General features: G+C 48.2%; 1 protein-coding gene across 1 annotated transcript in view; it reads left to right on the plus strand.

Annotated features, from left to right (window-relative positions):
• Positions 1–12,397, plus strand: part of ZNFX1 (zinc finger NFX1-type containing 1) — a 28,029-nt gene extending 15,632 nt beyond the window's left edge. The window contains exons 8-15 of the mRNA XM_079946230.1: positions 704–818; positions 2,090–2,340; positions 4,024–4,163; positions 5,179–5,333; positions 5,711–5,856; positions 7,470–7,580; positions 8,002–8,097; positions 8,707–12,397. Of these exons, the coding sequence (XP_079802356.1) occupies positions 704–818; positions 2,090–2,340; positions 4,024–4,163; positions 5,179–5,333; positions 5,711–5,856; positions 7,470–7,580; positions 8,002–8,097; positions 8,707–11,148 (3,456 nt within the window). The 3' untranslated portion in view covers positions 11,149–12,397. The remainder of the gene's footprint in view (positions 1–703; positions 819–2,089; positions 2,341–4,023; positions 4,164–5,178; positions 5,334–5,710; positions 5,857–7,469; positions 7,581–8,001; positions 8,098–8,706) is intronic.
• The last annotated feature ends 1,555 nt before the right edge of the window (positions 12,398–13,952 follow it).

Raw genomic sequence — 13,952 nt, forward strand, 5'->3', positions numbered from 1 at the left:
GGACTTGACAGACTGGTCACACAGACTTGTGACTTGAGCCAGTGTGATCCTCAGGTCCCTCAGCAGTCAAGCAGGAATAATAATAACGCCTGCCTTCAAAGGATATTATAAGAAGTATCTGCTATCTGTGTATTTTTTTTTTTTCTTTGTTGGCTGTACTGCGCGGCATGCAGGGATCTTAGTTCCCCAACCAGGGATCAAACCCGTGCCCCCTGAAGTGGAAGCACAGAGTCTAAACCACTGGACCACCAGGGAAGTACCTGACACGATCTCTGTAAAGTGGTTGGCCAGGAATCCAGTGAGATGGTAGCTCTACTATCAATGGGTTGGTGATTTCCAGGGTTTCAAGCCCCAAAGCCTAAAAGGGTCAGTCAGAGTCCTATAAAGGACTGAAGCAGGCTAGATGTGAGGCGTTGGGAAGTAGCAAGGACTGAGGCAAACTGGAAAAGGGGTGGCAGCAGCCAACTTCGGCCATTTGTTGCCATTTAGGAATGCAGGCTCATTGCTCCCATAGCTCCTGATTTTTTCAAAAGAGGCAGGAAATTTTTGTTTTTAAATCTATGCAAGTCATATTAAATGAGCCAGTTGCCCAAACGTTGCATTTTTAAGAGAATTTTAAGGGAATTACCTCTTGATCCTTTGAGAAGACCTTTCCTCATGCTAGTTGTCATAGAATTCTCATGACTAATAATTCTTTCCTCAGAATAGCGAATGGGTTTGCTTCCAGGGCTGGAAGCATTCCATGATGCTGGAGTGGCTGGGTCTAGGTGTTGGTTCTTTCACCCAAAGTGTTGCTCCAGCAGGACCTGAAAATACAGGTAAGAGGTGCATGTCTGCCTAGAATCACATCTTAAGGTGGAATGGTAAAGACTAGAAGAGCAGGACTTAAAAGGAAAGAGCTATAATCAATCAGAAAAAGACAAATAATAGGTTAATAGGAAAACAGATAAAAGACTTTTAATAAGCACATCACAAAATAAATCCTCATGGTCAATAAACATGAAAAGTGCTCATTAGAAATGAGAGGAATTAAAACTACAACGATATACTATTACACATCTACTAGATTGGCAAAAATTTAAATGTTTGATATAATCCCACATTGAAAGAATGTGGAGCAGTGGGAACTCTGATATGAGGCTAATGGCGATATTAATTGGCAAAACCACTTTATGATAAAAGAAAGGCAGAAGGAACTCAAATATCCATCCACATTTGTACACCAGATGGATAAATTACAATCTATTCAGATAATGGATACAACTGTGAAAAGGATTGAATTACAGCATATACAGCAATATGTATGACTCAAAAACATGCTTGGGCTTCCCTGGTGGCACAGTGGTTGAGAGTCTGCCTGCCGATGCAGGGGACGTGGGTTCGTGCCCCAGTCCGGGAAGATCCCACATGCTGCGGAGCGGCTGGGTCCGTGAGCCATGGCCGCTGAGCCTGCGCGTCCGAAGCCTGTGCTCTGCAACGGGAGAGGCCACAACAGTGAGAGGCCCGCATACCGCAAAAAAAAAACCAAAACCATGCTGAATGAAAAAAGCAAGTTATAGGAAAATATTGATATATACAGTATGATTTCATTTATATAGAGCTCAGAAAAGTCAAAACTAGATGATGGTGGTTGTTTGAAGATACATATATATTATATATGTGGTAAAGTTAAAAGGGAGGTATGACTAATATAGAATTCAGGTTAGTAGAGCCCACAAGGGTCTTCAAAGAAATTGGTAACTTTATACTTCTTAAGTTGGGTGGAAGGTACTTGGATGTTCATTTTATATACTTTTATAATCCTTTAAGTTGCACATTTACGTTGTATACTTTCCTTTGTATATGTATTTGACATAAGTAAAACCTTCCTTAAAAAGGCATACATTCATGTGATTTTTTAAATGTAACAAAAATGTATGCAAGGAAACCTAAGTCTCTCTCCCCTGTCATTCCTCCCATTTCCCTACCCAGAGGTAACCACTTAAACCCCTTAAGAATGTCTTCATGCATCTAAGCTCTTATAGGTACCCTTTTTCATCCTTTGGCTTCAAGAGTCTCCATCCCTGTCCTGACTGCTTTCCTCTCTTAGCCAAGGCAGAAGGGGAGGAGGAGGAGGAAGAAGGGGAAGAGGAGGGTTCGCTGATTGAGATCGCAGAGGAGGCTGAACTGATTCAAGCAGACCGGATGATTGAGGAGGAAGAGGTGGTGAGGCCCCGGCGACGGAAGAAGGAAGAGAATGGGGCAGTACAGGAGTTGGCTAAAGTGCTTCTGGCCATGAGGCTAGACAACTATGGCCCCGGGACAGCAGCCGGGCAGGAGCAGGCTGCAGGAGAGTGGGAGGTAAGCTCACTTCCTCGTAGCCCCTGCAAGTCCTAACAGAGTAGGAAATGAGAGTTCAGTTATTATTGCCAGGTGGGTGTGGGTAACTCTCCTAAACAGGCCTGAGAGCATATGTTCTGACCAGAACCGCAGCCCCTGATTTTCACTCACTTCTGTTGCACCGTATTCACTGCATCCTCATAATTAGCTTAATTTACCCTTTTACAACCTAATCCTAGTATAAGATAGGTCTAGGGCTTCCCTGGTGGCGCAGTGGCTGAGAGTCCGCCTGCCAATGCAGGGGACACGGGTTCGTGCCCCAGTCCGGGAAGATCCCACATGCCGCGGAGCGGCTGGGCCCGTGAGCCATGGCCGCAGAGCCTGTGCATCTGGAGCCTGTGCTCCGCAAAGGGAGAGGCCACAGCAGTGAGAGGCCCGCGTACTGCAGGAAAAAAAAAAAAAAGATAGGTCCAGTTTCCAAGAGTATAAAAATTATGGCCTTTTAGAGGGGCCCTGGCAAGAAATGCTAACTTAGAAAGACAGGAAGTAGGTAGCCAAGTGCTTCTCTTGAACTTTTAGAGAAGCGCAGCACATATGAGTCAGATCAAACACTTACGGTCTCAGTGCTTGGTGCTTTCATGGATATTCTCTTTTCAACTACAAACAAGTCTGTGCATTAAGATTTTAGAGGATTCAAGTAAAACAGAATGAAGTAAGCTATGTAGACTGGATGGAATATTTATCCTTCAATCACTCTGAAATTTGATATTTCTCTTAGAGCCAGAATAGTATAAATGCCCAGACTTTCTGTCCGCTCCTTCCTTTGGTAGAACCTAGTGGTCCTCAGAATTTACCGTGTCTTACTCTGACAATAGAACACTGAACCCCACTGATGATTTAAGGGACTTTAAGGGCAGCTTTGAATGCAGCTTTCTCCAGTCTGCTGGCTTTGAATCTGATCTCCTAGTTCAGTTCAACATCTCTATGCGAGGGACAGAATCATGAGCCCAATACTTGGAAGCATGGATTGGGCATCTGCCATCTGGCCTCTGGAGGAGTTGAATTGTTTGGTTTTGAAGCGGAGGGGGGTCCATAGTATTGTGACATCTATCTGGCATGCCAGTCCTTCTAAAGGCTCATGCAGAGCCGGGGGGAGCACTTTCTCCGAAATGGTGCCTTTTACCCACTTGTTAAAGGTACTATCTTGATATAACGGCATTAAGACCATCTTAGCAGGACCTGTATGGCATTTAACGAGAGAGACGCACCTCCACTACTGTCATGACATATGCTTTAGGAATGAGAAGCAGACTGTGGTCAAAGATGTTCAGTAATGACTAGTGCCAGCACTCTTCTAAAGTGCTTTCCATGTATTTACTCCTTCAGTCAATCCAGCAACTCTGTGAAGAGGTACTATTGTTATTCCCATTTTATGGAAGGGGATGCTGAGGCACATAGAGGTTCAGGTTCAGTAACTTACTCTAGGTCCCGCAACATATAAGAGGTAGATGGGACTTTGAACCCAGACAAACTGGCTCCAGAGCCCTCATTTAGCAATGAAATATCTGTTGGGAGAGTGTGAGACACTTAGAGAAGTTCATCAGAGATGACAGCTCCTTTTTTAAATGTGCTCTAGCCCCCGCCTCGGGCTTAGAACCAGGCCCACCTCTACTCAGTGACTCTGACTGGTATTGATATCCACAGACCCAGCGCAACCAGAAAAAGAAAATGAAAAAGAAGGTGAAGGTTGAACTTCGCAAGCTGAACACCATGACTGAGGCCGAGGCCAATGAAATCCAGGATGTTTGGCAGCTGGACCTGAATTCTCGCTGGCAGCTTTATAGGTACTGTGCCCACCCCACCCCCACCTACCCCCAGCCGCAGCCAGCCCATGTAATTTCCCCAGGGGGTTCCTTTCCTGTTCCTAGAATATAAGCCCTTCAGATCTTCAATATTAGTGTTAACCGACGATTGATTGAGCACCCCACTGAGCTGAGTGCTAGATGCAGCCATGGGATAGAATAGACACGCTTGGTTCTACCCTCACAGGGTTTAGAGGCTATCCAGGAAGACAAATCAGTTAGTTCCACAAATAAAAAGTTACAAACAGGCATCAACACCAAGGAAGAAAAGAGCAAGGAGTGCTAAGAATATTAACATGGGAGCTGATCTGATCTGAGATATCTAGGAAAGTGACATTGGAGGCAGGATCTGGAAGATGAGTAGGCATTAATAAGGCCAGTTGGGAAGGGGGAGCAGATGAGCTTGCAGGGACCACACGGGTAAAGGCCTCGAGGGGGGAGGGAGCATGTTTGAGAAATTGAAAGAAGGCAGCCAGCATGGCTGTATCTCAGACAAATAGAAAGTGAGGTCAGAGAGGTGGGCAGGGGCCAGACTGTGCAGGGCCTCTTAGGGCTGAAGAGTACCACTGGAAGGTTTTACAGCAGAGTGGTGAAATGATCTGTTTTACTTGTGGAGAGTTACAAGTAATTCTCCACAATTACAAGTAATTGTGAGGGGAGGAGTGGGGACTCGGGCAGGAATGGAGTAGGGACAGTTTGTGAGAAATTCTTCCTGAAGCTTTTAAAGTCCCTTGCTCTTGTCCAGTAGTTAACCTCTGTTCTTTAGCCCCCTCCTTCCTTAGCTCCTGACCACTTACATACATCTCCCTGCACATCATTTTGTTGGCCATTTTGGACTCTCAGGTCCCTGCACATCTGGGTCTCTCTCCTTTCTCTGTGGCTTGTAACTTCCTCTAGGGTGTAGGTTCCACTTCATGCACAGGGCACACTGAAGGGGCTTCCTCCACCTTCTCAAAAAGCACATGGCTTCCTCTCCCTGGTTCTTCACATTCTCCAGGCTGTGGCTACAGATGTACCAGGCTGACACCCGCCGAAAGATCCTCAGCTATGAACGTCAGTACCGCACATCAGCAGAGAGAATGGCAGAGCTGAGACTCCAGGAAGACCTGCACATCCTGAAAGATGCCCAAGTTGTAGGAATGACAACAACAGGTAAGAAAGCATAGAGTTCACTACTGTTGCCAATGCCTATCAGATTATCTAGGACAGGTAAAGAGAAACTTCTTTAGTAGGTTAGAGGAAAATACCATGAAAAGCTATTGGAAGCAAGCTGTGTTTAGGGTTCTCTTGGTGAAATTCACCCACTTGCTTCTACTGCATTTAGAACCTCAACAGTGACAACATGGGGATGGTGCTCTGGAGACCACCCAGCAGCACTCATTCTCATGCAGTGGTCACCGTGGCCCTGGGTGAATGTGAGGACTCAGTTGTAACAGACCCAGGCTCGGGGGTCACCAATCCAGAAGCCCAGTGGCACAGCGAGTCCAGTACATCCGCTCAGAGAACTCTCTTTGTTCTCTTGACTCGAGGTGCTGCCAAATATCGCCAGATCCTGCAGAAGGTGGAGCCTCGGATCGTCATCGTGGAAGAGGCTGCTGAAGTCCTTGAGGCCCACACCATTGCCACCCTGAGCAAAGCTTGCCAGCACCTCATTCTGATTGGGGACCACCAGCAGGTAGGCCAGGGGCCCCTAGAAGATAGGCTGGCTCTCTGCAGGAGTGGAATCAGGAATCAGACAGGAAGACCCTGGTCTCTGCTTTACCAGTCCTCAAGCTTATTAGTGGCTGTCTGTGACACCTCTTTTCCTCACCTCCCATGTTCAATCTAAGAGCAGGTGCTCTTAGATTGGGGGCATGTTTTAGAGGTAGCATTATCCATTTCAGGTTCCCTTTGCTACTTTTTTTTTTTTTTTTTTTTTTGGCGGTACGTGGGCCTGTCACTGCTGTGGCCTCTCCCTTTGCAGAGCACAGGCTCCAGACGCACAGGCTCAGCGGCCATGGCTCACGGGCCCAGCCACTCCACAGCATGTGGGATCTTCCCGGACCGGGGCACGAGCCCGTGTCCCCTGCATCGGCAGGCGGACTCTCAGCCACTGCGCCACCAGGGAAGCCCCCCCTTTACTACTTTTTAATAATCTACCGTGGCCTTTTTTTTTTGCGCTGCGCGGGCCTCTCACTGTTGTAGCCTCTCCCACTGTGGAGCACAGGCTCCAGATGCGCAGGCTCAGCGGCCATGGCTCACTGGCCTAGCCGCATCGCGGCATGTGGGATCTTCCGCGACTGAGGCACGAACCCGTGTCCCCTGCATCGGCAGGTGGACTCTCAACCACTGCGCCACCAGGGAAGCCCTACCGTGGCCTTTTAAGTGGCCTGTTAAAACAGCGTGTTCCCCATCCCACTGCTTCCATTTTTGCCACCTTCTAATCCATTCTTCATAAAGGAGCTAAAAAGTAAATCAGGTCATGTTACTCCCCAGCTTAAAACCTTCCAGTGGTTTCCCATTGCACTTAAAATAAAAATCAAGCTTCTGGGGCTTCCCTGGTGGCGCAGTGGTTAAGAATCCGCCTGCCAATGCAGGGGACACAGGTTCGAGCCCTAGGTCCGGGAAGATCTCACATGCCGTGGAGCAACTAAGCCCATGCGGCAGTACTACTGAGCCTGTGCTCTAGAGCCCGTGAGCCACAACTACTGAGCCTGCGTCCTGCAACTACTGAAGCCCACGTGCCTAGAGCCCATGCTCCGCAACAAGAGAAGCCACCACAATGAGAAGCCTGGGCACCGCAATGAAGAGTAGCCCCGTTCGCCGTAACTAGAGAAAGTCCGTGCACAGCAACGAAGACCCAATGCAGCCAAAAATAAATAAATAAATAAGTCAAGCTTCTTAAAGTGGCCTACAAAGGCCAGTATTCTCAGGGTTCAGCCTGCTTCTCTGACCTCACCTCATACCACCATCTATCTCATTTGCTCACTGTGTTCCCACCCTCTTCTTTCTGCTCTCTCTTATGGCTTGCTCTTTGAATGACTGGTGACTTCCTCCATGCTGGTGTCAACTCAGATGCCACTGTTCAGAGAGGCCTATGTAAAGAACCTCCACCCCTGGGCATTCTGTCCCATCACCCTTATTTCTTGGCTTCATGGCCTTTGTCACTCTTTGTCCTTAGCCTGTTAACAACTAAAGCAGTGCCTGGAACACAGAAGCCACTTGAAAAACATTTGATAGGTGGGTAGATGGATGGATGGTTAAAATACATTTTCAGTGGAGAATCCTCAGACGTGTTTCTCTTCTCAGCTGCGCCCCAGTGCCAATGTGTATGATCTGGCCAAGAATTTCAACCTTGAGGTGTCCCTCTTTGAACGGTTGGTGAAAGTAAACATTCCCTTTGTCCGTCTGAACTACCAGGTGAGAAGCTAGACCTTTGTTACTACCAAATGTCCAAGGGAAGGCTCCTGGGAGCCTGCCAAATGCCAACAAGAAAGCTTGGCATTTTTATTTCATTAAAATAGTGCTAGTTTAGTAATGAAATGACTCTGTCAGATTTATTTTGTTTTTTTGTTTTAAAATACCGCAAGTTCAGCCTGTGTTGAGTTTGTGTCAGATGAAGGAGCTGTTTACATTCTGCTCTTTTTTCCCTATTATTCTTTTCAAATGTTACTGCCCCAGATTTTCCACTAGCAACTTAGTCTTTAGAAAACTGTCCATTTTACTCTTTGCCCATGTTTTTAATGACATACGTGTCTTGTTTCAGCACCGCCCATGTTTTTAATGACATACATGTTTCAGCACCGCCCATGTTTTTAATGACATACATGTCTTGTTTCAGCACCGCATGTGCCCTGAAATTGCCCGGCTTTTGACACCCCACATTTACCAGGATCTGGAAAACCATCCCTCTGTTCTCAAATACGAGAAGATTAAGGTGAATCTGCCCTACCTGATCTTTCTCTGATGCTGTCAGCAACCTAGGAGGTTATATTTTCCTCAGGACAAAAAAGGGCTTTCAGAAGGGAAAACAGCCAGCTTTTTAAAAAGCTGCCTATTGGGAATTCTCTGGTGGTCCAGTGGTTAGGACTTGGTGCTTTCACTGCCGGGGCCTGGATTCAATCCCTGGTTGGGAACTAAGATCCCTCAAGCCATGTGATGTGGCCAAAAACAAAAATCAAAACAGTAAAAAGCTAGTTATTAAGAAGAGGAATAGAATATAAGTTGAGAATACAGACCTGGGTTTTTGAATCCCAGCTCTGCCATTTAGTAGCTGTGTAACCTTTAGCAAATTATATACCAATTCTGAGGGTCAGGGTCTTCTTTTGTACATGAGAATAATGGTTGCTGCTTCGTAATATTATTGTATTGAAGGAGATAAGGTATATAAAGCATTCAGCACAGTGGAATGCTCCTAAATTAAAGATTATGGTACAGAGTATGTAGAAGCCTTCTAAGGTCCTTCCCTGGGACAGGGTCAGTGGCCAACGCACATGAAGGTAGAAAAAACTACCATGAATGTACCTTCTCTTCTTTTTCTTTCCAGGGGGTCTCTTCCAACCTTTTCTTTGTAGAACACAACTTTCCTGAACAGGAAATCCAAGAAGGCAAAAGCCACCAGAACCAGCATGAGGCTCGCTTTGTGGTGGAGCTGTGCAAGTACTTCCTGTGTCAGGAATACCTGCCCTCCCAGATCACCATCCTCACCACCTATACCGGGCAGCTCTTCTGCCTGCGCAAACTCATGCCTGCCAAGACATTTGCTGGTGTCAAGGTCCATGTGGTGGACAAATACCAAGGGGAGGAGAATGATATCGTCCTCCTCTCACTAGTGCGCAGCAACCAGGAAGGCAAGGTGGGTTTTCTCCAGATACCCAACCGCATCTGCGTGGCCTTGTCCCGTGCCAAGAAGGGAATGTATTGCATTGGAAACATGCAGATGCTGGCCAAGGTGCCCTTGTGGAGCAAGATCATCCATACCCTTCGAGAGAACAATCAGATAGGCTCTGCCCTCCAGCTGTGCTGCCAGAACCACCCTGTTATCCACACTTCAGTATCCAAAGCTGCTGACTTCCAAAAAGTGCCCGAAGGAGGCTGCAGCCTACCCTGTGAGTTCCGGCTGGGCTGTGGGCACGTCTGCACCCGTGCCTGCCACCCCTATGACTCCTTGCACAAGGAGTTCCAGTGCATGAAGCCATGCCAGAAGGTGATCTGCCAAGACGGGCACCGGTGCCCCCTTGTTTGCTTCCAGGAGTGTCAGCCTTGTCAGGTGAAGGTGCCCAAAGTCATTCTCCGGTGCGGCCATGAACAAATGGTCCCTTGTTCCATGCCTGAGTCAGATTTCTGCTGCCAAGAGCCTTGCCCTAAGGTCCTGAAATGTGGGCACAGGTGCAGCCACCCATGTGGTGAAGACTGTGTGCGGTTGTGTTCAGAAAAGGTCACCGTGAAACTCAAGTGTGGGCACAGCCAAAAGGTGAAGTGTGGCCATGTGGAGGACCTCAGGTATGACCTGCCAGTCAAATGCACCACCAAGTGTGGCACCATCTTGGACTGTGGGCATCCATGTCCCGGCTCCTGCCACAGCTGCTTCAAAGGGCGCTTCCATGAGCGCTGTCAACAGCCCTGCAATCGCCTGCTCATCTGTTCACACAAGTGCCAGGAGCCGTGCATTGGTGAGTGCCCGCCCTGCCAGCGGACCTGTCAGAACCGCTGCGTCCACAGCCAGTGCAAGAAAAAGTGTGGGGAACTGTGCAGTCCCTGTGTGGAACCCTGTGACTGGCGCTGCCAGCACTACCAGTGCACCAAACTCTGCTCTGAGCCCTGTGACCGACCCCCCTGCTACGTGCCTTGTACTAAGCTGCTGGCTTGCGGCCACCCCTGCATTGGTTTGTGTGGGGAACCATGCCCCAAGAAGTGCCGTGTCTGCCACCAGGAAGAAGTCACCCAGATCTTCTTTGGCTTTGAGGATGAGCCAGATGCCCGCTTTGTACAGCTGGAAGACTGCAGCCACATCTTTGAGGTGCAAGCCCTGGACCGCTACATGAACGAGCAGAAGGATGACGAAGTTGCCATCAAGTTGAAGGTCTGCCCTATCTGCCAGGTGCCCATCCGCAAAAATCTGAGGTATGGAACCAGCATCAAACAGCGGCTGGAAGAGATTGAAGTTGTCAAGGAAAAGATCTTGGGCTCAGCAGGGGAAATTGCAGTCAGCCAGGAACAACTTAAGGCCCTACTGGAGAGGAAGAATCTCTTCTACCAGCTGCTCCCTGAAGACTTCCTAATGTTGAAAGAGAAGCTGGCCCAGAAAAATCTGTCAGTGAAGGACCTGGGCCTTGTTGAGAATTATATCAGCTTCTATGACCACCTGGCTGGCCTATATGATTCCCTGAAAAAAGTGCATGTCTTAGAACAGAAGCAGGTGAGGACTCGATTAGACCAGGTCCATGAGTGGCTGGCCAAGAAGCGTTTGAGCTTCACCAGCCAGGAATTGGATGACCTCCAAAGTGAAATCCAGAGGCTCACATACCTGGTGAACCTGCTGACCCGCTGCAAGATAGCAGAGGGGAAGGTGAGAGGCCGCGTAGCAGAAGAGGTCTCCAGAGTCCGGAAGATCCTCGAGGGGACGTGTAAGTTCACCCGGGAGGATGAACAGCTTGTGCAGAGAAAGATGGAGGCTCTGAAAGCCACCCTTCCCTGTTCTGGCCTGGGCATCTCAGAGGAAGAACGAGCGCAGATCGTCAAAGCCATAGGTTACCCTCGTGGCCACTGGTTCAAGTGCCCCAATGGCCACATCTATGTGATTAGTGATTGTGGGGGAGCCATGCAGAGGGGCACGTGTCCTGACTGTAAGGAGGTGATTGGGGGCGTGAACCATACTCTGGAAAGAAGCAATCAGCTTGCTTCCGAGATGGATGGGGCCCAGCACCCTGCCTGGTCTGACACGGCCAACAACCTGCTGAACTTTGAGGAGATCCAGAGGATGATGTAGGAAGATGACATACCGCTGCCTTTTGCCCCGGCCACCGTATGGCTGGGGCCGGCTCCCCCATGAAAGAACCGAAGTTTGTTTTTTATTACTGTCCTTTTAGTCTTAGCACCTATTTAAGGATCCACTTTTAGGGCTTGCCCACATTTGTTTCTAGATTTACCCCTGCTCTAGAGTAAGCACTTTACTTCCAGAACTGAGAGCGAAGTTAACAGGTCTCTTCTCTCTTCTGCAAGTTAGTGGACAGACTGCCTGAAGCACGTTTGGGGCTTCCACCCAGGCTACCTAGTAGTGTCTCTGGATCCTGACTCAGTCACATGTTTTTTTCCGCAGTGCTCCAGAGGCAGATAGGAGCTCAGTGAAGCAGACTCATTCTAAATTGCCAGGACCTAACTTGCACACTCATTTCCAGTCTAATAGAGAGGCCCAGAGGAGTTGTTTATGAGCTGCTTATCCTTTTAAGGAGCACAAGAATCCCTCCTACCCTCCTCCTCGGGCACCCTCATTCTAGGAGACGGAGGCACGTGATGAGACAAAGACTTCACTGACTAATCCTGATGTTACATATTCACTGAGAGTGGGGGAAAGTGTGATAGACCACAGCTGGGGGCTTATGCAGCAGGCCCAGGCCAACTAAGGAGTGATCCCTGTACCCTTCCTGGGACTTGCACTTTGGGATGGTTGAGGTTTTTTTCCCTGCAATAGGAGAGGCTCAGTAGCTGTGCTGGTTCCCCAGGGCCTTGAAAGGACTAAACTCTCATTTAGTACCAGCAGCGCCTATCCAAAGTGTGACCCTTTTGTCCCAACACCCTCTATTGCAGCTTTTGCCTGGGCAGGGTTAGCATGCCAGCAGCTTCTGTAGGTCCCAGGTCCATACCAGAAGCCAGCCCCCAGGCCTGCTGCCTGCATACGTATTCCCTCAGTCCAGTGTTCCCTAGAACTGACACTTAGGCATCTCAGGTCTTTCTAATGTTGGCGAGAAAACGTCCCTTTGCTATGTATACATTTCCTTTTTTGTCTTTACTATGCACTTTAGCCTATAAAGCCAATTAATAAAAACAGTGAGAAAAATCAGTGGTCTGTGTTTGTCCTCAACTGTTAAAAGCAGCTCAAGCAGCTTGAGACAGTGAGGATGGGAATGGAGGCAGTGCCTACGAGGAGTCTGTGTCTTTGGCTGGTAAGTCATTTTCACTCTTGGTGAAAAGAAAACTCCAAAGGTATACTTGAAGTTTCCTTCCCCAGAGGCACTCCTATTAACAGCTTTATGAGTTCTCCCAGAGAAAATCGATCAATCTGTGCATACGCAATATCTAACCCTTAAAAAAGTACGTAGTTCTGCACTTGGCCTAACGATCTAGCTTGGGGATCTTTCTGTAAGCATGTAAAAACGGTGACTCTGGGCTTCCCTGGTGGCGCAGTGGTTGAGAGTCCGCCTGTTGATGCAAGGGACGCGGGTTCGTGCCCTGGTCCGGGAAGATCCCACATGCCGCAGAGTGGCTGGGCCCGTGAGCCATGGCCACTGAGCCTGCGCGACCGGAGCCTGTGCTCCGCAACGGGAGAGGCCAAAACAGTGAGAGGCCCGCGTACCGCAAAAACAAGAACAAAACGGTGAGTCTGGGACTGCCCTGGCAGTCCGGTGGTTAAGACTCTGTGCTTCCACTCCGTGGGGCACGGGTTCAATCCCTGGTCTCCATCTTGTGTGTGTGCCAGTATTTACTGAACTGGAACCCTCTGTTGGCAACTTTTAGGTACAGCCTAAATGAATAGCGTTAAACATACTCTAATCTTGAGGGTATATGCTACTGGATAATAATTTTTGAGCTGAAAGAAAAAGGTCTGTGTACTGCTTAAAATTATGACATAAACTACAATCACAATTTTCCCAAGGAGCGTCCTCTGGCTTTCAATCTAATTGTCAAAGGGACCTGTGATTCAGAAAAGGATGAGAACCACCATTCTACAGGGTACAACCTGTTTTTTTGCAACAAAGAGCTAATTTATCTGGTACCCTTTTCTGGGTTTTTTTGGCCGTGCCGCATGGCATACAGGATCTTAGTCCCCCTACTGGGGATCAAAACTGTGCCCCGTGCAGTGGAAGCGCAGTCTTAGCCACTGGACCACCAGGTAAGCCCCTATGTGGTACCCTTTCTGTCCCCTTTGAGCTTCCGTCTCTCCAGTAGCACTTCCACACCATAGTAAAGGTATAGGTTGAGATATACCATGATTTCAAAAACTTGAATTCCCAACTGTGCAATTTTGGAAACTTACTCCATCTTTCTAAGCCTCTGTTTCTTTATCTGCAAAATGGGGATAACAGTACCTGCCTCATAGGGCTGTAGTGAACTGAATGAAACAGTGCTCAGTACACAGAAATGTCTGGCGCACGGCTGGTGCTCAATAGATGACAGCTTTTTGTTTTAGGACATTGACAGAACTTCTAGCACGAATATCCTTATTCCACACCCAGCTCCTCTACAAGCATAGAGATGCATACCAAGCATATATGGCAGTGCCAAGCTAGCAGACGACGTAGACTGTGCTATGGAGGGAAGAGACAGGATAAGATATATAATTAGACTGGTCTCTTCAGCCTCCCAAAAATACTTCTTCCATTTGGTATTTTCTTTTTCTAATTAGTTTATTTTTGGCTGCGTTGGGTCTTCATTGCCGCGTGCGGGCTTTCTCTAGTTGCGGCGAGCGGGGGCTACTCTTTGTTGTTGCATGCGGCTTCTCATTGTGGTGGCTTCTCTTGTTGTGGAGCACGGGCTCTAGACGTGCGGGCTTCAGCAGTTGTGGCTTGCAGGCTC

This window comes from Stenella coeruleoalba (genome assembly GCF_951394435.1).
Source record: "Stenella coeruleoalba genome assembly, chromosome: 15".
Lineage (NCBI taxonomy): Eukaryota > Metazoa > Chordata > Mammalia > Artiodactyla > Delphinidae > Stenella > Stenella coeruleoalba.